Raw genomic sequence first — 25806 nt, forward strand, 5'->3', positions numbered from 1 at the left:
TCTGACTGAGGCCACACCCACTCGCTGGCCCTTTCCCACAACCTCCAGGCACCTTGGAGGAAGTCATCCATGCATAACTGCGCTCCTTAATCAAAGGCTGAATGTAGAGGTTGTCCCGGAGGTTGGCTGCTGCAAGTGCGGCATTAGCAAAGCACATGCTCTCCTTTCACGGACAGACAATGCTGCCCATTGTGTTTGGCCACAAGTGTCTATTTTGATGTAAAAGAGATCTCACAAGCAGAAAGACAATGCAGAGGGAATACCAGGAATATCACACAGGATATGTTGAGGACTCCACATCAGCAGAAAGTTATCCTGCTCTGCAGAGTGTCACCTTTGAGATGCAGGCACACTTCATGCTCTCTGCAAAATAAAAATAAACCACACAACTAGACACCACTGCTGCTGATTTCAAAGATGTCCCGCAAAGGCCGCTGTGTTTCTGACTGATGTAAGTGGCTATTGAGCCTCTTAAAGATGTCAAAGTAAAAGCTCAGTGAGACGAATGAAAGAGCACCGGATCCTTGGATTTACACTGATAACATCATTGGATTAGTCTTCGGTAAGACAGAGCCTGACATACACAACAGAACAACAACCATGCAGGCCTGACACATGTCATGAGCACACCCCAAAATAGTGCTGAATGTACAAAAACAAATGAGACATTTCCTGAACCGACAGTATGAAAAGTTGTCTTCACTCTCCATCCTACCTCCTCGGGCCTCTTCACTGATTTATAAATAGCAGTGACCCATCTTTAAATAGGACATTGTTTTGTCTATTGTCTTTCCATCCCTGTGCTGTCCTGATCACTGATGCTGAAACATTGCAGTAAACATCCTCTGACCCTCCTCGCCCCCCCTCCCACACTCTGAGGGATGAAAGTCTGACCTCCACGTTCTCGTCTCATCTATTCAAATCCAACGATCGGTGATTTAAGTCCCAAGTGCATTATAGAAAATATGTGGTTATTATGATATCAATTTGAATTTACTTTAAACTTCATGCTGACAATTTACATTTACTTTTGAACCTCTGCCTCCTTGCAAACTAAGTGCTTTATTATCAAGTCAGGTATGCACATTTTTAATTTGTGCATCAAAAAACAAACAAAAAAACACCACAAATATTGGTAAAAAAGTTCTGATATCACAAAACAAATGTGGAAAAGTTGTAGTTTTTAGATGTTTTGAGAACTTGTTTTACTAAAAACAACAAATGTACAAACAAAAAATTGACTTTGGACCAGTTTTCTTTTAATATTTTCATAACCTTTCATTTTAATTTAACTGTTGACATGTTAAAGAAACGCAAAAAAGCCTTGTTATAAAGGCGGGAATTTAAACTTGCTTAGACATGGTCTCTTGGTCCAACATGATTACGCTCAGCAGCAGACTGTTTAAGAGGAGCCCTTTAAAAGGATGTTTAGGGGCTTGGAGCAGGGGGTGCAGGAGTGGTGGCTCACCATTCTTTCCATTATCCGGCTTTTCACTCCCATTGGAACGAAGGCCATCTATCAGGAGCCCCTATAGGTCCTTTCAGGGCCAAATAAAAGGATCACTGTGAACGGACCTGTCTGTGGGTTGCTCAGACATGGGAGACAACAGATGTGTTAAACCAAGCCAGCTCGCCTCACAAAAAGCCCAGAGAGCCAGGCTGCATGCTCTCTAATGGAGAGGCAGCTTTATGTTAATTGCTGAATGGAGTCAGTCAAAGCTGCTGCTGCTGCTGCAAGCTTTTGGTGAGCACGTTCAAAGAATCTCACGTCATAAAAGAAGACTTCACTTCCCTCCACTTCCAGGAAAAAAAAGAGAACGGCAAAAAAGAAGAGGGGCCATAAAATTGTTACAAGACCTTTAACCAAACTGCACCTTCAGATCCCACAAAGAGCCAGTGTGTAACTTTATCTGGGTAAAAAAAAAAAAACTACAACCGAACCTTGTTTCTGAGATGTTTGGATCGCTGTTACTTCATATTAGGCCAGAATCAATACCACATAGTCTTGTTTTGAGTATTGATGAATGGATCAATACAAAGAATTGATCCTCTATATCACTTTCGTGGCAGATAATTCATGTTCTGACTCAGCAATCATTGTAATTTACCATTAAACACTGTTATCATTATTTTTCTTAAAATGTGATACTGTGTTTCTTGGTTTCAGACAACAAAAGAAAACATGGCTTCCTGTATGATAACGAGCTGTGGAGGCCTGTAGCTGTTCGTCTGCTGGGGCCACGCTTACCTCCTGTATCCCTGTGGGAATCAGGATAATCCACAGAGATCACAGCTTTTTGTCACAGCACAGACATTTGTCTTTTTTAACCCACAGTATTTTGCATAGAATCAAAAAAAAATCTTTATATTATGGCAGTATGTAGTGCATCTTATATTCAATCATACATGAAAATCCAGACATTGTTTATTTCCAGAATTCAACTTCTGCACCCCAGTATCCTCTTGTGACACCGAAGGAGGAGGAGCAAAGGTCCTTGCATCAAACCCCGGAGCCTAAACAATGGGCGCTTGGCGTGGACAGCCCAAGGCGAGGCCATCTGCCGCTGACAGAGTGGAGTCCCTTTGTCAGCTATTGTGGAATGTGGAGGCAGATTGATGAGGGCCGGGTGATTCCTTCAGGGCCCGAGGAGGCAGCAGGCACCACAGGCACAGACGCTGTCTCCACATTTAATGGTCACATGATGCAACAGCCAGACAGACGTCACGCAACAATCTGGGAAAATGAAAAGGGAAAGTGTTTGGAGGAGCTGATGTAATGTGTTTTATTTTAAATCCACATTGTTCAGTTCTCAGCAGCAGACGTCCCAATAAAAGACGCTGAAGCAGGATGAGAGGAACTGTGCTTCTCAGGGAGTGTAAGAACGACTGCTGTCTTTCTTTCTTTCTGCTTTGCAATGTGAGGCATCAGAGTGTGATGCAGGCTGCAGCCCTGTCAGGTCACATTGTGCCTTTGCTTGGACGATGACCTCTGACCCTCTCAGCAGGTGTGTGTGGACGGCCTTTATTGAGGAGGGTCAGTCCAGAAGCTCTCTGGCTTTTGGAGTGGGTGGGTCAGGGGGAGGTTGTATGTGTGTGTGTGTGTGTGTGTGTGTGTGTGTGTGTGTGTGTGTGTGTGTGTGTGTGTGTGTGTGTGTGTGAGGGGGTGCCACTGCCCAGGGCAGATGTTGTATCTGAAACTCCCCGGGGAAAGTGTGCCGCCACAGAGCGATGAGGTCAGGGCAAGAGGGCGGATCTCCGACACACAACCAACACAACAGACAACTCTGGTTTCCATGGCAGCTTGCTACATCACTAAGCCGTCTGTTCTCTGGGACATGAAATAGGACTTAAGGGTCTGGGATCGCCAACGAAACAGGGCTTTAATCACAGTCAGGTTTAGAATCGAAGCCAGGAGCAGATTTTTACTTCTGAGAGAATTTGCAGGTCCAATAAATTTGACATCAAGGTTCAAGGCAGACAAAACCGAGTTTCACTGATTAAATACAATTTTGAACTACACCCATTTTAGAGAGGAAATATAAATTGCACCTGTGTGACAAACATTGTCTAAGATTAAAGGGATAGTTCACCCAAAATTAAAATTGCACTCTCGACTAAGGGCTGGGTGAAGTTTCAGAGTTATCCGTGGCTTCTCTGAGTTACAGGGGGTCTCGGCGGAGCAGTGCATGTCCATATAACGGTTGCAAATGGACACCACTTTTCCTCGTAACAAAAAGACACACCAAAAAACATCCAAATACCTCCATGCTGCTCGTATGTAATGTCTGTCTTGTATTGAAGCCCCGAAATGCGAAATTGTTCCGAAAAAAATTAAATAAGTTGATATTTCAAGCTTGTTTGTAGCGGAAGCTCCTCTTCCTGGTTCGATCTTGAACAATATCTCGTTTGAACTCCTTCCCAAATATTTCACACTGGACAAAGACAGATGGAAATGCAAACACTGAAAATATGTGTTGTAAAGTCATAATTTTACTTAATTTCTCCTTTTCTTGTCCCCCAGATTTAACATGAGACTCTCCAGAATCACAGGACTAAACTACCCAGTTGACTTGTTTCGACTGATAACTCAAGCATTTTAAGTTATGTCACTGTTGACACCATAAACATTTTGATAGTACTTCTTGTACTTATACTTCTGTGGGATTTTGAAAGCTGCCCTTTTTTAAAATAGTGGCCTCTGATTGTGAGAGTGAGAGACAGAGTGAGAGGTATTACTTAAAGCAGAAGTAAGTGATATATTTGTGTTAATATAAGTCTTAAATAGTTATATCTTCCGACAGCAATCACTTACATAGAGTGTTTGGTCTGAAACACGGGTCTGTCAGTCCCTCTGCTCTGCTCTGAGCCGAGGAGAAAACATTTATCGTATCCTACAGTTTTTATCCAATGAGGAGAGAGAACGGCACGCAGGGCTGTGTGTGCAGCCAAGGAACGCCGTGAATGTGGTGACGTAGCGACGAGGACTGTTATGGTGCGTTCAAGGAAACTCGTATTTTTCCGACCGTGAAGTGGTACCAGTTCGATCTGGTACGAGTTCACCGGTCGGAAGTTACGAGTGGCCGTTATAGTGACTTTCACCGGTAAAACAGGTCGGAAAAACACGAGTGGGTTGCCTGGAACGCTACAAAGTCGTAAGTTGTGACTTGAAGCTGTAATTTACGATTTCAAAATCCTGCCTGGAACGCAGCATTAGCGAAAACGACCGGACCACTCACTTCTGCTTTAAGTCTTAAATAGTTATCTTCCGACAGCAATCACTTACATAGAGTGTTTGGTCTGAAACACGGGTCTGTCAGTCACTCTGCTCTGCTCTGAGCCGAGGAGAAAACATTTATCGTATCCTACAGTTTTTATCCAATGAGGAGAGAGAACGGCATGCAGGGCTGTGTGTGCAGCCAAGGGATGCCGTGAATGTGGCGACGTAGGGACGAGGACTGTTATGGTGCGTTCAAGGAAACTCGTTTTTTTCCGACCTGTGAAGTCGTACCAGTTCGATCTGGTACATAGACGTACAAAAAGACGTACTGGTACGATTTCACGGGTCGGAAGTTACGAGTGGCCGTTATAGTGACTTTCACCGGTAAAACAGGTCGGAAAAACACGAGTGGGTTGCCTGGAACGCTACAAAGTCGTAAGTTGTGACTTGAAGCTGTAATTTATGATTTCAAAAGCCTGCCTGGAACGCAGCATTAGCGAAAACGACCGGATCACTCACTTCTGCTTTAAGATAAAAGTGAAATACCCAAGTAAAGAACAAGCATTTCAAAAAATTTGAGTAAATTATGAGCAGTGGACTTGGGCCACTGACAGTGTCTTACCATGCCACAGTCATTTTTAAGAACAATATTTGTGCCTCATTCTCATCATTCCTTCCTTGTGTTTTTACACAGCGACTATAATAAGAAACTTTAATCTGACGGGGAGGCTTTCAGCTGCGGAGCCTCAAAGCCACAGGGTGCAGCAGAAATAAAACAGAGATAAAAAAAAAAAACAGCACAGCTTGACCTCCTGACTGTTTACTGTAGCTGGACTGTGATTCACTTCCTTTGAGGTGACGGCTGCAGAGGAATGCGACTGTCTGCCGATGTCTTTGATCAAGCGCTGCGCTTCATCAGGTTATCTCAGGATGCACTAAACCGGCAGCAAACACTCACTTCAGTGAAGCTGAAAGAAGCTTCTGCGCTGGTCACATCCTCAGCGCAGTGAAATCTAAATGAGGGCGTGAAGCTGATTATTTTATCCAACATACAACTGAAATCTTTACTTCGCATCCTGACATGCCGCTTAATTTGGCATCATGTTATGAGCTTTGCTTCCTAAAGGACAATTCACCACTCAGGGATTTTACAGTCCTACAACGTTAAAACATTTGACCTTGAACATCAAAGCTGAGTTGAGTCAGAGTAGCCATAAACTCTTTGTGATAAAGCTTTAGACTCTTGTTATGTTATATTTAATGAGCCACAGTGCACTGCAACACAAAGAGCTTTGTTCCTCTGTAGCATTGCTCACAGACAGAGGAAACAAACGAGTATGAAACACTGTACAGAATAACTTTTAAGATGAGTTTGCAAACAGAAATATGGCCATATGGTATGTTTTTTACTTTTCTTTTCTTTTTTTGCCCGACCTTGTCTGCAAAACTCCATTGTTCACTCTTCCAGTGGTCTTTGTGCGTCCACAAAGGGTCCTCTGACAATGCTCGCAGCCCAAATGCTGCCCTGTTCTACGGGAGCTGTCAGTCCTGTGATACATGACGTTTGTATAACATTACCAGGGTCACGGCCCACAGTCAAGACGATCAGAGCGAGTGAATGAAAGTGGGTCACAGGGCTCTGGACGAATCTTGAACTTCAAGACAGGAGAGGTCAAACCACACTTAGATAGGCATCTTTAGCCATTGCTCGGCCATAATGTTTAAAAAAGGAGCTCCTCAAAGGTCCCGCTCACCGCTCAAAGGAGCTATTGTTGAGGAACCTGAAGGAACAGCTCGAGTGGACAAAGAGAGTTTCATATAATTTCAGTTTGGGTTATGCATCAAAGGCTTCAAAGGAGTACGAGCACGTCCTCATACATACAGAAAGAATTCATCCCAAAGCTATTTTTTTCTGTCTGTGCCATGAAGACGCAGAGAGTTGCAGTTGGAGATTTGCTATAGCACTAAACTACACATGAGGCTCATGGGACTGCCATTAGCTCCCTAGGTAATCTAGTTAGCATTGTCCTGGAGGGAACATGAATGTTAGTAAGTGTTGTTCGCTAAAAGAAATCACTCAAACCACACGTATAAATCTGAAATCTCAAGTCGCAGAGTCACCAAAGTCGGTAGGATTCACATTCAAGGGAGCATGAATGTCTGTATAAGATTTAATGTCAATCCATCCTGTATAGTTGACAAGTCTGGATCAAAGTGGTGAGATATTTCCATCTCTAGAGCTGTGTGTTCGTGTGGCTAGAGAGGAAAACAGGAGGGAGGAGATGAGTGGCTGACATGCAAACAGGTAGATCTGGGCCTGGATTGCTTATACAAGTGGAGTTTAGCTGTGCTTTACAAGAACTTTGTTAATGGATTGTATTATACAGGAATGTGGGCAAAACAATGTGAAAGGAAATCAAATGATTACAGTACTCCATACTCTGACAACCATTTTGAGCACCATCCATAAACAAGCTGAGCATCACCTACTGAAAGGAAATTTACTCAAAATCAGGGGATGATAAACAAACGTGACTGATGAAGCTCTCAAGAGTTCGTCTTTTCCATTCCTGGCCCGAGTGAGGATAAGTCTGTGTGTCTCTGTCTTCTGCCAGAAAGGATACAGGTACCTTCAGAGCGCCACGAGCCAACACAAACATGGAAACCTCATCACTGCCGGAGCAGAGGTGGAGGGAGGAGTCCTTTCCTCTCCACGAATCTCCCTCTGATTAGCAGGAAAGGGTCATCGTCCTCTGGCATCTCTTTGTCTCTGTGGTATTGGCGGAAAAGATCCTGATTTCCCAGGTCATCGTCGCTGCTGCTGTTGCTGCTTGGCCGGTCGTCTGCCTTGACCCGCTCACCGTGACCTCGGTGGAGACGATGCGAACAGTCACATCTCCAGGAAGACTCCTCATTGTGACTTTGCCTTTGTAGTCTGTATGTCGAGAATCTCATGCGGGATATTTTTTCCGGCGATAGCACCAAAAATACCTCAGAGACATATTAGGGTGATTTTCAGGTAATAACAAATATCATTCAGTCGGTGTCAACGGTCAATGTGGAGACGACCCGACCAAACTATCTCATCCTGTCCTAAGAAGGCCCTGTGAAAGATATCTGCTCAGATATATTTAACATCTGAGAATGGCCTTTCTCCCTTTAAGCCATGAAAAACATTACAACAGCCAGCTTTAGCTTCTGCCGGCCATATTAAGCAGCAGCCTGGAAATAACATAATAAAAGTCCTGCAGCTAAGTCACAGAGGGACATCATATGAAATGATGAACATCAGTTGGAGGGTCTTCAAAGCCTTTGAGAACGCCACATTTGCCAATTCAAGCTGTAAATGTTGCATCTGGCGTCTTTTGTAGAGACAAATGGTCGTCTAGAACAAAAAAAAGTTCTAATTATATGACTCTTTGAAACTTTTACAAGATTTCATGGTAAGTTCACCCCAACTGACCGCGTTTAGAGGCTTAGAAAGTGTCATTTTATGCTTTTATGTTTATGAGTTGGTTGTAGCGTATTGCATGTAAAACTCACTAATGGAGTGAAACAAAAAAAGCTGTAGGATTCTCCGAGCATTATCCCTGTGTGTTGGCGGAGATTGGAATAACAGGACAAATAGTGAGTAGGATGTGAGCCACCCAACTCTGACCTCCATCTGCACAGCTTCCTCCCCACTCTCCCTGGGTGGGACTCCCCCCGGGCGGCTAAAACTCACACATATCTACTGTTCCCCCAATCATGTCTCCAATTATGTAGTGCTACGGCTCTTCGCACTGGCTATAGTGTTTCTCAGGGTGCTGGGGTTAGGGACCTCCTCGTCAAGGGTTTGTTTCAGTTGGGCTGCTGCCACCAGAGATATTAATCTGCACCCATGGAGCAGGAAATCAAAAATAAGCTGTAGAACACACTGAATTAGTGGAAACAGCTAGTTAATCCACTTTCTCCAGAACAATAAAGTAACAGACATATTTCTCAGAAAACATCTTAGTGCTGAGATCGTCCATAAGAAAGGAAAATTATCTTAACACAAGACATTGTGGGAAACTGAGCCGTTACTGCGTTTTTGGTTTTTTTTTCAGGCAGAAACTGAAAATTTCCCAAGACAGTAGCCTACTGAATGAATGAATGAATGAATGGCAGTTTATAGCCATGCTGCTAAAGCACATGTGTGTCGAGCTAATGGTTTAGCATGTTAGACGACCATAAACGTTTGTATCATATTTCATGTTCCCTGTAGTTATTGAGATATTTCAGTCAGGACCAGAATGGCAGACAGATCTATCTACATATCATCTGAAGAGAAAAATACAATTAATTTCAGGTGATTTGCATAGATAACCTACAGTAAGAGGAGAAGAGGAAGAGATGCGAGTGGCCAGCATGTGGCTTGAATTTGCTCGGTTGGCCCGTTTTTGCCTCTCGGGTGAGACTCTTCCAGCCTTTATGGAGAACGGGGTTCGGCCCGATGCATCACTCAATCCCCTCAGGAAGTGTGTGCACCAGTGCAAGCAGAGGAAGTTTACTCTGCTGTTCAACAGATCACTGTTTATGTTGGGGCCACTTTGCAAGGATGCTGAGCATAGCTTTGATTTTTTTTTCTTCTTTCTTTCATTCTTACTGTGTGTGTGTCATTAAATGAGTCACTTTTTTCCACATGATAAGTGAAAAGCAAACAAATTGATTTTGTTTTTATTGATGGAGCGCAGGATGTGGCTCTTGGATAAACCCCTGAGAAAGGTTTAGAGAAAGTTTAATCCTCCTCTGTTACTTCAGCGCTGTCACATACCGTCGTTGAGGCAATTTGTTGTCATTACTGCAGTGACACACTGATACTGTGAGTCGGCCCGGTTGGTCCTCTTATGTAACAAAGAGGACTGTCACCAAATATCCAGTGTACATGCTAAAATGTTAGCACAGCCCAGAGCATCCTGCTTAGCATTAGGCTAGTTGGAGACAGAGTGCAGTAGTTTGAAGCAGTCTTTGTCCTAGATATCAACACTTTTGTCAGATGGTGGCTCAGGAGTTTCAAACTGTGAGGTTGTCCGGCTTTGAAAGTCTGTTTTTTGCACCACCTTAAGTTCAATAGCCTACTTTCATTTTGTTTTGAGACACACTGAATTGGTCCTTTGAAGGCTAAATCAAATGAAATGTCACAGTGGGTGCAGTTCAATTTCAATTTCCATAAAAATAACTTTCCTGTATGTGACTTTAAACTGTTTCATGATGCAGTTTATAGGCCACTGGGGTTTTCCATAAGTGACATGTATTTCCTTAAGTCTATAAACACATACACACATTAGTCTGCTCCCTCTTTTAGCAAAGTTATTTTCATATAAGTTACAAAATGCCATTTTGTCCCCCGAGGCATAACATTCTACAAAACAACAGCGTTTCCTCTCTTTGAATGGTGGTGGTCTCTTACAGATGCAATCTGTCTTAAGATAAGGAGATTTGGTGTTTGCTTTTGTGGAAGAAAAATGTAATATTTGTTTTTTCTGTTGGGCAATGTTTGGGATTGGCTGTTATCTCCAACATGTTTTACACACTGCAGTGTAACAGAGATGATCTGGCAGCCAGGCACACAATGGCACAGGGTTATCAGCAGTGTCACGTTGGTTTCTCTCAGAGTGAGACCCTGCTCTGTTTCTCAGGGAGAGAGTCTAGCTCCACAGTTTGTCTTAAGGCACATCAACCAGGGCTATAACTTCCACTGAGGACATGGAGGTCATGAACTCTGGATGTTATTGAATAGAAATGTACATTTTTATTCAACACCATTTGAAGTCCCATATTTTTTAACTTGTACAAGAGTGTGTGGTCATAAGAACCACAAATCCCCTCATCTCCTCTGTCAGGCTTCTCAGTTAACCAATCAGACGAGCGGCTCAGAGCCTCCTCTATTCTATCATATCTGAGCGACAGAAGGCATTGTGTCTCATATAACAACACTACATCCGAATCCTCCTCAGTGCAGTTTGGTGTTCCACAAGGTTCTGTCTTGGGTCCCTTGCTTTTTGGCATTTACTTACTCCCCCTTGGTGAAGTATTTCGTAGATTTGGCATTAACTACCACTGTTACGCAGATGACACGCAGATTTACATACCAATTACACCCAACGATCACTCCCATCTTGCAAATCTTGAATCCTGCTTAGCTGCTGTCACTGACTGGATGTCATAAAACTTCTTACGTTTGAATGCAAGCAAAACTGAAATATTAGTCGTAGGCCCGACCAACCAACTACCACTCCTCACCGACCTTAGACTAAACATTGATGGCTGTAGTATCACTCCACACCATACAGTTAAAAACCTTGGCGTGACCTTTGATTCCACCTTGTCTTTTGACAGACACATCAGGGAAATCACCCAGACAGCATTTTTTCACCTCCGTAACATTTCAAAGATCCATCCTCTCCTTAGTACCTCAGACGCAGAGATTTTGGTTCATGCTTTTGTTTCATCCAGATTAGACTACTGTAATATTCTCTTTTCCGGCCTACCACACCGTAGCACACACAAATTACAACTTGTCCAAAATACAGCTGCCAGAATACTCACCAAAACTAGGAAATTTGATCATATAACCCCAGCTCTAATCTCACTCCACTGGCTCCCAATCAAATCCAGATCAGATTTCAAATTACTCCTACTGGCCTACAAATCCCTACATGGACTTGCACCTCCATACCTGTCACACCTACTCACCCCATACACTCCCACACGTGCCCTCCGCTCACAGAATGGTAACTACCTAATGGTCCCCAAAGTCAACAAAAAATCAGCAGGCGGAAGAGCATTTTCCCACCGTGCCCCACTCCTCTGGAACAGGCTCCCGCAATCAGTTAGAGATGCAGATTCCATAACCATTTTCAAATCCAGACTAAAGACCCATCTATTTTCTCAAACATACGGTATACCCTGATAGCACGTTTCATTTCTGTTCTGTTGTTTGTTTTTGCTTGATTTTTGTTCTTTGTTTCGTGCCACAATCGTCACTGTTGTGCCACAATCGTCACTGTTGTGCCACAGTCGTTGTTGTTGTTGTTGTTGTTGTTGTTGTTGTTGTTGTTGTTGTTGTTGTTGTTGTTGTTGTCATGTTGGCCTAATTGTCATCTCTGATTCTCTCTTCTGTGTGTGTTGTCCTGTAAAGTGTTCTGAGACCATGTTTTGGTGATTTTACACTTTAAATAAAGGTGAATTGAATTGAATTGAATATTCTGATTGTAATCATTGTTTAATAGGAATATTTCTGACACCTCATTTCAAGGTTCAGTATCTGAATATAAGCCGTGAACTGAGATTGACACTTTCACAGTATTACTGTAGACCTTATAGAGATCTGCAACTTTAAGGGGTTAGGGGTCACCTTTAACCCATTTAATCCCATCGGTCACAAAAGTGACCGTAAAAAATATTTCCAGTTGAAGGGCCCTAAAAATGTTAGTAAATGGAGTATCAACATATTTCCAAAAAATACTGAAGCAAGAAACCCTCCTGATCACATATGTGCAGTTTCTATGTTTAGTGTAAATTGTCACATGATCAGAGCTGATTACTTCCTGGTTGCACCATCCGAGGAAGATGGCTGCATCAAAGCCTCAACAAAGAAGGTTAGTAAAGAAGGTTGACATAAAGATAAGAGAAAGATTTTTGGCACACATCATCTTTAAGGTGTATAGTTTTGATATATGCATCTACAATCACTCAACTGTGTTTAGTGTGGTCACAGCATGAGTAAAATTGTTGACGGCAACAATAGTGACCGGTGGGATAACACAGTGTAAGTAGCTAACTTTCTACTTTTTAAAAACTTGATTTTTTTATTATTATTATTTAAATTTGAATCAAACACAGTATATGTTGGACCTTACATACAGACCCTAAAGCATTTCAGTTAACCTATCTCTCAAAGTGAAATAGATGTTGTCCCCAGTGACTGTGACTATAAGGGCGAGACAGGCCAATTGCCAGCCAGGCTGTTGAATGAAAGTTAGGCAAAAAGATTATGTAAGAAACAATGTTATTAGGGATGATAACCTCCCTCTCACCACCCCACTTCCACCCACTGTTGGTGAAGAGGCAAATCCCTATACCCACCTGAGCAGCTATGGGCAAACCTTCCCACAAAGGGCCTCGCGGCTGCAGGTTTCTGTTCCAACCAAGCAGCAGGTGCAGGTTGTAGGTGGTCAAAAATAAAATCTAAACATTCAAACAACCTTCATAAGGTGTCCTATCTTAATCAGGTCCAAGAAGTGGTGGGGGCCCACCTTTACATGGTCCCTCAATGCACTCATAAGCAGCCACCTCTTCTACAGAGATGTTGTAGGAAGGAAGTCTCATACATGGGTCAGTGACAAATAAGGGTTGGCAAGATGAGCAATTCATGAATTTTCTTAAAAAACTATTTTAAAAGCTTGCATCAAATTTGTTAAAATGTGCATTTTGTAGTCATGTTGGTTTTATGTCTTTTGAAATTACATTTGAACCTGAACAAAAGTAAGACTGAGGTTATGCAGGTTATTCTGAGTGACCCCTAGGTCAATAAGTCAATATTGCACTAAAAATGTACATTTACAATGGTAAAATGAAAAGTACACTAAAGCAATATTGCACTAACTGTAACACACTGTAAATCCAATAACAAAGTTACAATATGCATGTCTTAAATTTTTCACAAAAGTGACAATGGCAATGTTGATAGGCGTCTTTTCGTTTTTGCTTTTAGTTGTTCTACATGTTTTTGATATGTAAAATAGCCACACTAACATGTGATAAAGCACACAAGCATCTGTTATGTATGCTGGCACTGGTAACAGTAAAAAAAAAGTTCTGTAGTACAGCCCAGTTAAAATTGGGCTGGAATATAAGCAATTTGATAGCTATGATGGATATGTAAAATTAGTATAATATTATCCCACCGGTCACAATTGTGACCGACTATAAAACACACTTTTTCTCCTATTTTTCCATGAAAATTAAAAAAAATAATGATTGATTATTTCAAAGGGTTGCTAATGGCACATGGTTTGGATATTTTCATGTCTGGGAAAAAATTGGGATTAAATGGGTTAAATGCTAATTAACACAAATATAGAATATCACAAAGATTGTGTCTGTAAATGTCTTTAATTTACCTACAGTATATCTCCTAATGAGAGATCTGAATGGGGAAAAAATGTGTAATTAAGAGGAAACTTTCTCTTGACATTGAACTGTCACAAAGCAGAAAATCCAGCTCTGTTTTTGTGGCTAAATGTGTTGCCAGCTTCACTTGACATCAAGACACTGAGTTAAATCAGCATTTGAGCCTGAAAAAGCCTCATAATCTCAAGATTATAGAAAAAAATGTAACAACCACGTTTGATTTAGAGTGCATTGTTCTGCCAAACCCAAAAAGATCAAACTATCCTCCAGATTTCCTGAACCATGAATCACAAACCAAAGTTCTGCCATGATGTAAAACTGTATTAGATTTGAGAACATTTCACTCCACAAATGCTCTTATCCTCCTTAACTTGCACTGAAGTGGAAAAACTGACTGTGACCTTTACTGAGGCCGAGTCTGTGCTAGATCTCATGTGAAAAACCCTAGACCGTGCCTCGCTATGCATTGTCTCTGATGTAAAGAACTCTATTTCCTTTCTCCTGGTTACATATAGATTGTGTGGCCACAAAGGGAAACACAATTTAAGCAGCTCAGACAATAATTGGGTGTGCTCTTTGCATTTGATCTCTTTTGTTCACTGTTCAGCTGAAGTTTACTGAAGCAAGAAGATACTTTTTCTTCTGTTCATATAGAGAGTGGTGATGAAACAGATCATTGTGAAGCTTCTTTCACTTCCTCCCCTTTATGTTTGCAGCAGGACTCAAAATACACCATGTTAAACTAGACTCTTTAAAGTTTAAACTATGGTTTCCTGCACACACAGGTGTAAATTCAGCAAAAGGTCATATGATGACCATGATGATGATGCACAATTCACTTCAGTTCCCCACTTTGACACTTTCTGGTCATGGTTTGTGCTTCTCTCAGCTTATGAAAATATTGGTTTTATATTTTCTGAAAATGTTTTCCAAAAGTTTGAGAGTTTGTTATATTATTGCATAATGACAAATATAGGATCCAGCCATTCTATCATGCACTAAAAGTCAAGCTATATCATATTCATACAGTGTTTCAAATTTCCTTCTGGACTGAGCCTTTAACATTAACGTTAACATGCAGTCTGATGATGATGATATATGTCCTTTCTTGGCACATGAAATCTGCTGCTAGAAATACATTGCAGTCAGGTTGAGTGGAGTTAAAGTTTAGACATTTTGAGAGGTTATTTTTGCCATTTTAAATCTGAAATCTGAGGGCATGGACTTGGATCTGCAGACAATGTCAGGTTCTTGATAGGTTAACAGAAAATGTGTGCTTCAGTTGTGCATCAAGAAAATGACATTTGCTGTGAATGTTTATGCAGGTAGCATATAGATTACTGCCTGAGGACTGGATACATGTTTAGGGTTAACTTTTTGTCAAAATATTTGTGCAGAAGGACAATTGACAGGAATAGCTGCGGTCTCATACAAAGAGGAAGTGGAACTTCTTTTGACATGAAGTATAACATTAATACTTCTGACACAACAGGTCACTTTCCCATCCATAGAGTGATGTACTGTGCTGAAGAGGTACATTCAAGATGAAGCAATGAAAAATCTCATTAACAATCCAGTGCAGCTCAGTGAGAACTGGGCCACTGTGACAATATCTGTCTGAGATGGTGGGAACCGAGGTCATGCTGGAGCTGGATGGAGTTTTCTCAGGGAAAGTGACTAAGAGAAAATTAAAACAGTGGAAAGCATGAAAAAGAAATACAACGACAACAACAAAATCGGCCACAACACAACACCGTGGTTTGGTTATAAGTAGGTTGCAAGATTTGGGATTTCAAAATGCAACCAACTGTGGTTGCCCAAGATTTATGATTTATGGTCGGGCAGTTTATGAGCTCATGGTAAACGAGTGAAAATGTTCTCCCATTGTAAAGCCAAAATGAATGACTGCACAAGAGAACATGGATAAACAAATCAAAAGCCTCTGTTGACATTCTGCATGCCAATCTGCTCCACTATCTAAGAAAAATATTCCCTCTTAAGCACAGAAGCTAATACACAACTCATTTGTAAAGAATAATGACAGAATAGATGAATAGCTGCTCTTTAAAAAATCAAAGCAATCTGTGTCCTAAACACAAACAACACAGTAGATGTCTGCAGGTCACGATAAGAAACAAGATCCACCAGAGGAGGCGAGATGGAGAGATCGATTACTCCGAGGTTTCCCATGGTCCTGCCTCTCTCCGGGGAGAACGAGCCCCTGCTCTGGGTCTGCGTGGGTCTCTCCACTGTCATTATCACCGATGGGAGCCACAATAGGTCAGGGAGATGAGATAACATTGTGAGCGCCGGAGCAGCAGGTGAGAGGCTCAACAGGGCACGATTAGATATCCGGGTCCCAGGGTGTAGCATTGCCTGGGGGCCTCGGGGGCCTCGGCCCCGCCATCTGCCAGGGTGAATTCCTCCTGCTGGAGAGGAACCACTCGATAGCAGCACAAACTGTTGCTGTGGGGCGTTGCTTTGAGTTTCTCCTGTTACCTTTATAGACAGAAGTGTTACACTTTACAGTTCTTTTGTTACAGATTCAAACACAAGCTCAAAGAATGCAAGAAACCTGCTGACAAAGGACGGAAACTTCCGGTGTTTGTGTGTAGCAATTCTTTTGTAGTTTTTTTTTGCCTTCAGTACCAATGATCTGCTTTATCCATGGTGCTTTTTAAACTAAACTCCTCAAAAAAAGTTTGGAAACATCATTTCAGTCAATCATTTCTCCCCTTTAATAATACCAATTGGTGTTGTATTTTATATTCATGGAAAGCCAGAGTATGGTTTATAATGAGGTACAACTAGTAAGAATCGTGTATTCATGGAAATGACAACACAGCTAATTGTGTGGGTAGCACCCTCCAAAAATGTGCCAAAATCCCCTGCAATACTCTCCTGTTGGTTTTCCCTCTTGTTTTTTTGGGCGCTAACCACATGTTTAGCTGTCTTGCTCATTCCACGGAAGCACAATCCTTACAAGTTGTACCTCGTTGTAAAGGTGACTAATCAGGCTTTCCAAAGAAACCAATTGGTATAATTAAAGGGGAGAAATGACTGACTGAACCAAACTTTTATGAGGAGTCTAAAAACAGAGTATGTTCCTCCTGCAGGACCCAGGACACCTGGTATCACACATGAAGTTCTCCTAATACCACTTGTTCGATATGCTGTCCAGACCCTGCTATAGCTCTTCTGGGCTGCAGGCTTTGGGGCTCCAGTGTGAGACCATCACTCAGCGAGAGCACACCCCAGGGATGCTCTGATGACAGCCATGCTGGATGGTTCACACATGACCCGAGAGCGCTGCTGCACGCAACACCCCGTCCTGTGACCTGCTACCACCAGCCCCACACTTTGATCTGACAACATGCTGTAAAACCAGAGATGCCCATCGTACTCACACATGCCAGACACGCAGTCTGGTCTGACAGGCAGGCATGAACATGAGAATATTGAATTAGGAGCTGTCGTGCAAATCTAGGTAGCATGCAGTTGCAAGGATCTCGGCTTACCAGAACAGCCAGGTGAGCGACGATCAATCAAGGTTTTGTAGCTGATACTCTTTGATATGGAGCTCTGCAGGATTGAAACTTAACCCATCAGATCAGATTTTCACTCACATGTAAATAAGAGTCAGTGGTATAAGTGACGAGAGTTTTCATAAAACACTGGCAGACGCATTTTCAGAGACACAGCTCAGCAGTACTGATGAGATAAGACGTCTGTGCATCTGTTAAATCACTTAAAATCAGTTAAGAAGCTCACGGTGCTGTTGTGGATATCAGACACTGATAAGTGTGACCACAGCCTTTTACCCTGAAGGTAATAGATCATGACATGCTCATTATCCACCATCTCTACTTTCACTGGCACCAACCCCTGACGGTGGACCGTCCCTGCCCAGATGTAACGTGTTCATGTACAGTTTGTGGCCAGGACACGTGACAGTTTGTTTAATGCTGAATATGATGATGCATATTTTTGTCAATAGGATGTTGTCGGACACAAGTCTGTCTCCGGTCCAGGAACACTGGCTGTCTTTGTGCAGATCCGGAGAGCTGATGACATGTCCAGATGTGGACGGTGACCCTGTGCTGACCCTTAGCTTGGCAGAGCCCACAGTGCTCCTGTTGTGCACCCCAGCAGTGAGACGCTAGACACTGATGGGTTTAATGTTTAATTATATTACTGTGGAAAAAATCTAACAAGAGAAAAGTGTGTGAGAGTAACGCATGGAAAAATGGTAACTATTTTTTAAAGTCATATTTTATCTTCGTCCACCTATTCTGTTATTGAATGAATTATATTGAGACCTAGTACATCTGTAACTCTTTATAGCTGCTTATCTTTAGCATCCAGTATTTATGATAATGAATTTATACTTTAATGACACTGAGATATCCAGTCACAACAGGAATCTGTTGGTTAGGAAATGACGCATGAAACAGCAGCTGTGGATAGTAACACTGAAAATATATTAATATAAAGTAAATTTCCTTACCTTACCATACAATGTTTCTATATTGTGCTTTTTACCCCATGAATGACATTTACTTTTTTGACTTTAGTTACAAGCCACTCTCTAAACCTTATCAACACAAGTTAAGGTGTGTTATTATATTAGGCCCATATAGCAATTAAAACTAGCCCCACTTTGAATTAATGTTTAAATATTTATCCCTAAAGAAGATGAATGAGTCCACACACCAAAAAGCTCCCTTTGATAAGGATTTATTTGTGAAGTGACCTTTTCGAACAGGACGCTCTTTCTCAAACTGCTGTGCTAGTCAGTAGTAAATATTTATCCCGCAATTTGTTTTTCTGTACAAATGCTTTTTTTTTTTTTAATCAGAGTAAATCTCAGTTCTTCCTTACACCAATGTCAGTTGCCATTTAACCACTATATTAATTTTATTTCAGACCATTATGGTGATAACAACATTTAAAAATTAAGGAATTAGTTGTTGCACAGTCCAAAACGAGGCAGAACAGAGCAGAGGATGAAGGGCTTTATCTGTTACAGCCCTGGCTCCATCACATATAACATGTTCTCCATCTGTTCAGTCCGTCAGGTCCTGTCTGCTGCTGCTGCTGCTGCTTCTGCTGGAAAACAGTTTGGGTGCTGTTAACAGCCTCTGAGCAACCTAGAATAAAGGTCCAACACCCCCTCCCCCCAAACCCCACCACCACCAACCCTGTCCTGCCCAAACCTCCTGCTGAGCCACCAGAAGGCCGCTGTTTTGACAGTGGCCATTACCCTCATTGGGTTGACCTTCTGAGCTAACATCCCTACCATTAGATACACAAGTAAGGACGCCCGCAAGCATGCCCCATGACACTGGGTAAACATGTTGGCAAACTGAAGGAATGTGGTGTGTGTGCGTGTGTTTGTGTTTGCTTGCTGCCACAGACAAGAGGAACGTCCATACAATCAGAGAATCTATATAGGCAGCAATGTGTCAAATTTGAGGATGAAACGTGTCACTGCATGTGCTTGTTGCTTTCAAACCAAAATAGTCTGGAGTCTGGATTTGATGTGTAGCTGCACACAGAGGGTTATCCACTGTGACCTCACCGGCCTGGACAGGTCAGCGTCCTCTGACGGACGCAGCAGCACTAAATCTCAATCTGTACGGGTCACCCTCACCTTTTGGTGAGGTCTCCAAATGGAAAACTGAGAGTTGTTTAGCAGAAGCACGAGCAGGAAGGAGACGTGTGTTTGTCTCTGAAGATGTCAGGGTGGAAATTTACAAATATGGATTGCTGTCTACTCTTTCCAAATCCAGCAAATGCTGTGGGTCAAAAACAGGAACTAGCCTTTCATCCTGTGTGTCTGAAGCTTCATAGAGCATATCACCTTCATGTCCCATGTTTGTCCAAATAATCTATAATAACATGCAATTAAACCAAGAAATTGTGTCATAAAAGTTGATTTACAAGTCAAATGTTTGTTTTATTGCTTAGTAACACTGATGTTTATGTGTGTGATGTGTAAACTCTGAAACTCTATTCTTTCCTAAACTCAATTTAATTGAGACCCAGAAGTTTGAATGGTTCACTTGTGTTATCTTCGCTTTCTGATTAACAAACATTTTAAAACACAGACAGATCAACAGATTACTTGCTGCTACACCCAACAGTCATCACTATCAGCATATATCCATCACAGCTTAACACTGTCGGTCTGGATTTATTATGGTTGCTCAGACTTTTTTGACGGATCAGACCTCTGCCCTCGAACAAACACTCTGTGGGAGCATGTATGCGCTCATGTGGACTGGGTGGCCCACTGGGCCATAATGCTCCCTGGGGTGTCTGCTCATGAGAGGGCCTGTTATTCGGAGAACATCCTGAGGCCCTCCCACCCTCCTGTAGTGTCTGCGCCTGTGGAGAGACGGAGCTGGGAAAGCCCCAGCACCAGAGAGGACAATTTGTGGTTTGAAGCTGAGTTTGCTGCTGTTTAGGTAAACATTGTAGCACGGATGGAGAGCTGGGATTTTTGTTAGTACAATAAGAAAACAAAGTGAAAACAGTCATTGAGGGACATATTTGTTTTTTTCCCCCCAAAGCAAACCCTCAGAGTGGCTGTTGCTTGTTCTGCTAATCATTAAATAATGAGACTATTTGTACGGCTGAGCTCGCATTAACCACTTTCTCCTCTTCATGTCAACACCATATGGTCCACATTCACTGGAGCATTGGGAGAGGAACATGTACAGCATCATTATGTTAATAGAGATCCCTCTGCCGTGGCACTAAGCAGACAGAAGGCCCGGCTGACCGGAGGAGGGAGGGAGGGGAGTGGGGAGTGGGGGTTCGCTGATTCCCATACAGAGAAGCTGTCATCTTCTCAGGCAATAATAAGGACACATGCAAATGACTCAGCTGATGCAGACAAGCCATGAATGCACCGAGATCCATGCTTGTTGCATTTGCATGTGTTTATCCGGATCTCAGACGCTATTGAGCGTCATCACTGCTGAAAGTGTACAAAAGAAGGAGGTCATGTTATAGCTATACAGCAATGCATAATTTACAGTGAGTGGTCAACTCTGATGCACAGCTACAGCCTCATCAATAAGAAACATTTGCAAAACAAAAACTAATAGCATCTTGTTTCCGTGATGATTGTCCCCCCTCCTTCCCCTCATTTAGGTTTCCAGCATATTCTCAGGCCAGATAATACTGTAATCCCAGATTGAGCACCCTCATAATGGGTTTGGCTAAATCCTGCTTGTGTATCTTTATTTCACTAATGCTGTGATTAAATAAATCTCACATTATTAAGAGGAAAATATACTCAAATCACACATGAGAAACATTCAATCATTCAATCTCATTCCTGACCAAAGCTTTAATTAATTAGGTCTTTAGAAGATTAATTTCATTTAATGTAACCATGTCAATTTACTATTACTATGGTGAATCGGATAGGACACATTCATTTTGAAACCTGCAGTCAGATGAGTTTACCTCTTAGGCAGATCGACAGAGCAGCTCCTTGTGTTCAGTTCATACCAAGGGAGTTGTTGCCCTCTGCTGGTTACACTGGTCATGTGAAACTAATGCTGAGCACCTCTGGGACCACTGGGAGGCGCTGCAGTAAACAGGAACACACCTTCAAAAATCCAAATCAAATATCAAGACAGACTGCAACCCAAAATAGTAGTATAATTACACTGAACTACACTGTAGTTTCCTGCAGAGAAATTATGTACACGGGGTACTTCCACTTTATGACGCACACTCGAGTCCAGATAAGATGACATAGATTTAAATGGTGAATTTCTATCAAAATATGTCTGTTTCTCAGACTGATTGTTGGGTCTCCAAAAGCAGCAAGGAAGGGCAGACAATTAAAGTGACAGGCTAACTTGTGAGCTGTGTGCAGTGCACTGATTGACATCCCCCGGCCGTCTCCCCTTTAACCATCCTTTGCCCCTATGAGCTGTAAGGCCTAATTTAGACAGGTGTGTGACTTCCAAACCCCAATCCACTTAATTCAACACAGCTGGACTGCAATTAAGGTGTAGAACCATCTCAAAGATGATCAAAGGAAATTGGACGGCACCTGAATGACCTACATGAGTGTCACAGCAAAGGGTCTGAACTCTTATGCTCGCATGATATATCAAGGTTTTCTCTTTTCTTTTTTTGTATTAATTTGCAACATTTTCTTTAATTCTTTGTTTTGCTGTCATTATGGGGTAGTTGAGTGTAGATTGATGAGGGGGAAAAGATTTTTATTAAGTTACAAAATAACAAATGGTGAAAAATTTTATATTTTCCATATGCACTGTGGGTGCTCAACTCAGTTGAAGTCTGGTGACTGTGAAGGCCTCAGTATATGATTCACATCATTTCATACTCGGACCATTCATTGACCCCTTGTGCTCATCATCCAGTAATCCTCCACTAATTTCCCCGGTTTCTCAGTTAAATTTTCACCAACCTCTACATCCATGTATAGATGGTTGTTTGACTATATTGATAATGTATACAAGTTTATCTTACATAACTGTATACCGGTAATAACACCGAGATACCATACAAAAGTTTTACGTTTTTCCTAGAAACTATTATATAATATTAGAAACTATTATATAATATTCAGCCAATAAATAATCACTTATTGTATTTCACAACTAATCACTTAATCAAAATGATTCTATAATGTGGACATGTAGACAGCAAGAGTATCGTAGAATCTGGCAATTGCTAGGATGTTAAAGGGCCCAGCTTTACTGTCAATTGTCTTCCCACTTGATGTTTAATCTTTACCACACAACTGATAATATGCAATGTACCACTACATTAACTGAAATAAAACAAAAACACAGCTGATCAGTTTGTGCATGTATTATTCAGTGGAACATTTTAGACTGACAAAGACAGACAACAGGCAAACAAGGTTTTTAAACAATGTTTCTTTATTTGACAGTGAGACAAGTAACCTTCCTGCTCATAGTCAAAACGCCTAAAACATCTGGAACTGCTTCTTGGCGCCTGCAGCCTTTGTCACTTTGAGGACGTTGAACCTCACAGTCTTGCTGAGTGGTCGGCACTCACCAACGGTCACGATGTCTCCAACTGTGACGTCTCTGCAGAAAAAACACAATTCAGACAGATTAACAGGTGTTGGTAGGAAACTCTGTCCACTGTGAAGATAAAGGAGGTTCAGCTGAGCTGCATCAGTGTTTGCCAAAGGCATTGTCGTCAGAGCTTCATGAGCTTGGAAGACCATCGTGAGAAAAACATCACTTGCAGCAAAGTTTGATTTAATATTTTGGCAAGACTGTGGCCTGTTGAGTGACTGTGTCTATGTATTGTGAACTATTAAGTCAACATCAGTTTGAGCTTAATGCATAACATTAAATAAGCATGTGAGGTGTAGTACCTGAAGCAAGGTGACAGATGGACAGAGAGGTTCTTGTGCCTCTTCTCACCAACGGTCACGATGTCTCCAACTGTGACGTCTCTGCAGAAAAAACACAATTCAGACACACAGATTAACAGGTGTTTGGAGGGAATCTATATCCACTGTGAAGATAATTGGAGGTTCAGCTGAGCTGCATCAGTGTTTGCCAAAGGCATTGTCGTCAGAGCTCCATGAGCTTGGAAGACCATCGTGAGAAAAACATCACTTGCAGCAAAGTTTGATTTAAATGTTTTGGCAAGACTATGGCCAGTTGCATTTACATTTACTTTTTTGTAAGCAGCAACAGATTCTGCTACACTTCAAATAATTACAAAATTAAGGCAGGGGAAACACTAATCAGAGCTTGTGTCTATGTATTGTGAACCATTAAGTGAACAACAGTTTGATCTTCGCATAAAATTAAATAAGCATGTGAGGGGTAGTACCTGAAGCAAGGTGACAGATGGACAGAGAGGTTCTTGTGCCTCTTCTGTACTTGCAGATGTAATGCAGGTAGTCGCGTCTGATGACGATGGTCCTCTGCATCTTCATTTTGGTCACCACACCTTTAGGACAGAGGGAAAGAACGATTTAGATTCACAGCTTCCTTCATACATTACAGAAAGCACTTGAGGTCAACAGACACAAGGAGGATCCGAGAAAAACGTCACCCCACTTTTATTTCAGGCAATTTTGTAGTCACTAGAATACATCAGCGTTGCCCTGAGGCATTGTCGTCAGAACCCAGAGGGTTTGGAAGACCATCGTGAGAAAAACATCATTTGCAGGACAGTGACATGGAAAATAAAGTTGCAAAAGTGTATTTTTGTGTTAAAGTTAGAATAGTGGTTCTTGCTTGGGTTGCTTCAACTGCACCTAAGACCTGCATGCCATTGTAGCACAGGATATTAATCATTCTTACTCTTGATTTGGAGGGTTGGAGTAGATCTGCAAACTCTAACATGAGTACACGCATCAGATTTTGTAAATCATACTGTGCAAAAATGTACACATCTAGAATCAGGTTACATAATATCCTAATACCAAAATACCAGTGTGCCTTTTTAGAAGCTGCTATGGCAAATTCACGGACTCATTCAAACACTTTGAAACAACCCAAGCCAGTGACAACAGATTAAGAGTTAAACTGACCAGAGAGGATACGACCACGGATGGAGACATTTCCAGTGAAGGGGCATTTCTTGTCAATGTAAGTGCCATCAATAGCCTGTAGACGAAAGACAACATTGTTAGTGTTATCACTCTTAAAAACATTCCCCAAGCACCCAAGTCCTTTTACAGTTTATGACTGCATCAGTTTAGCCATAAGGCATTGTCGTCAAAACCCTGCGGGCTTGGAAGACCATCGTGAGAAAAGCATCACTTGCAGCTTGGACTTTAATAACTTACTTTTAAAATATTTTTTTAATAACCTTTACGACTTACCTCTCTTGGGGTTTTGAAGCTCAGCCCAACACTTCTCAAAACGGTTGTACATGCGGATATAATGCAGGTAGTCGCGTCTGATGACGATGGTCCTCTGCATCTTCATTTTGGTCACCACACCTTTAGGACAGAGTGAAACAACGATTTAGATTCACAGCTTCCTTCAGACATTACAGAAAGCACTTCAGGTCAACAGACACAAGGAGGATCCGAGAAAAGCATCACCCCACTTTTATTACAGGCAATTTTGTTGTCACTTTGACTACATCAGCGTTGCCCTGAGGCATTGTCGTCAGAACCCAGAGGGTTTGGAAGACCATCGTGAGAAAAACATCACTTGCAGGACAGTGACATAGAAAAAAAAAGTTGCAAAAGTGTATTTTTGTGTTAAAGTTAGAATGCTGGTTCTTGCTTGGGTTGCTTCAACTGCATTTAAGAACTGCATGCCATTGTAGCACAGGATATTAATCACTTTTGACTCTTGATGCAAAAATGTACACATCTAGAATCAGATACATAATATCCAAGTACCAAAATACCAGTGTGCCTTTACAGAAGCTACTATGGCAAATTCACAGACTCATTCAAACACTTCTGAAACAACCCAAACCAGTGCCAACAGATTAGTGTTCAAGTTTTTGTCAAGAGTTAAACTCACCAGAGAGGACACGGCCACGGATGGAGACATTTCCAGTGAAGGGGCATTTCTTGTCAATGCAAGTGCCATCAATAGCCTGTAGACGAAAGACAACATTGTTAGTGTTATCACTCTTAAAAACATTCCCCAAGCACCAGAGTCATGACTGATTGTTGGGGCTCCAAAAACAGCAAAGAGGGACAGACAAAGAAAGTGACATGCTAACCTGGGCTTCAGCTGCGTTCACTGATTGACATCCCCCGGCCGTCTCTCACAGATGGGACATGGCAGCAGGCTCCTCTTTAACCACCTTTGCCCCAATGAGCTGTAAGGCCTGATTTAGACAGGTGTGTGCCATCCAAATCAGACCCAATCCACTTAATTCAACACAGCTGGACTGCAATGAAGGTGTTGTTGAACCATCTC

At 41.9% G+C, this 25806-nt stretch overlaps 1 protein-coding gene across 1 annotated transcript; it reads right to left on the bottom strand.

Moving 5' to 3' along the window:
* Positions 1–22791: 22791 nt before the first annotated feature.
* LOC310989400 (uncharacterized protein) lies at positions 22792–25479 on the bottom strand. Its single transcript, XM_083976438.1, has 6 exons — positions 25402–25479; positions 24744–24863; positions 24450–24525; positions 23744–23863; positions 23277–23357; positions 22792–22980 (listed from the first exon to the last, which is right to left on the bottom strand). The coding sequence occupies exons 3-6, from the start codon at positions 24494–24496 to the stop codon at positions 22857–22859; spliced, it is 372 nt and encodes a 123-aa protein (XP_083832564.1). The 5' UTR covers positions 24497–24525; positions 24744–24863; positions 25402–25479; the 3' UTR covers positions 22792–22856.
* Positions 25480–25806: the final 327 nt, after the last annotated feature.

This window comes from Trachurus trachurus (genome assembly GCF_905171665.1).
Source record: "Trachurus trachurus genome assembly, chromosome: 8".
NCBI classification, from domain to species: domain Eukaryota; kingdom Metazoa; phylum Chordata; class Actinopteri; order Carangiformes; family Carangidae; genus Trachurus; species Trachurus trachurus.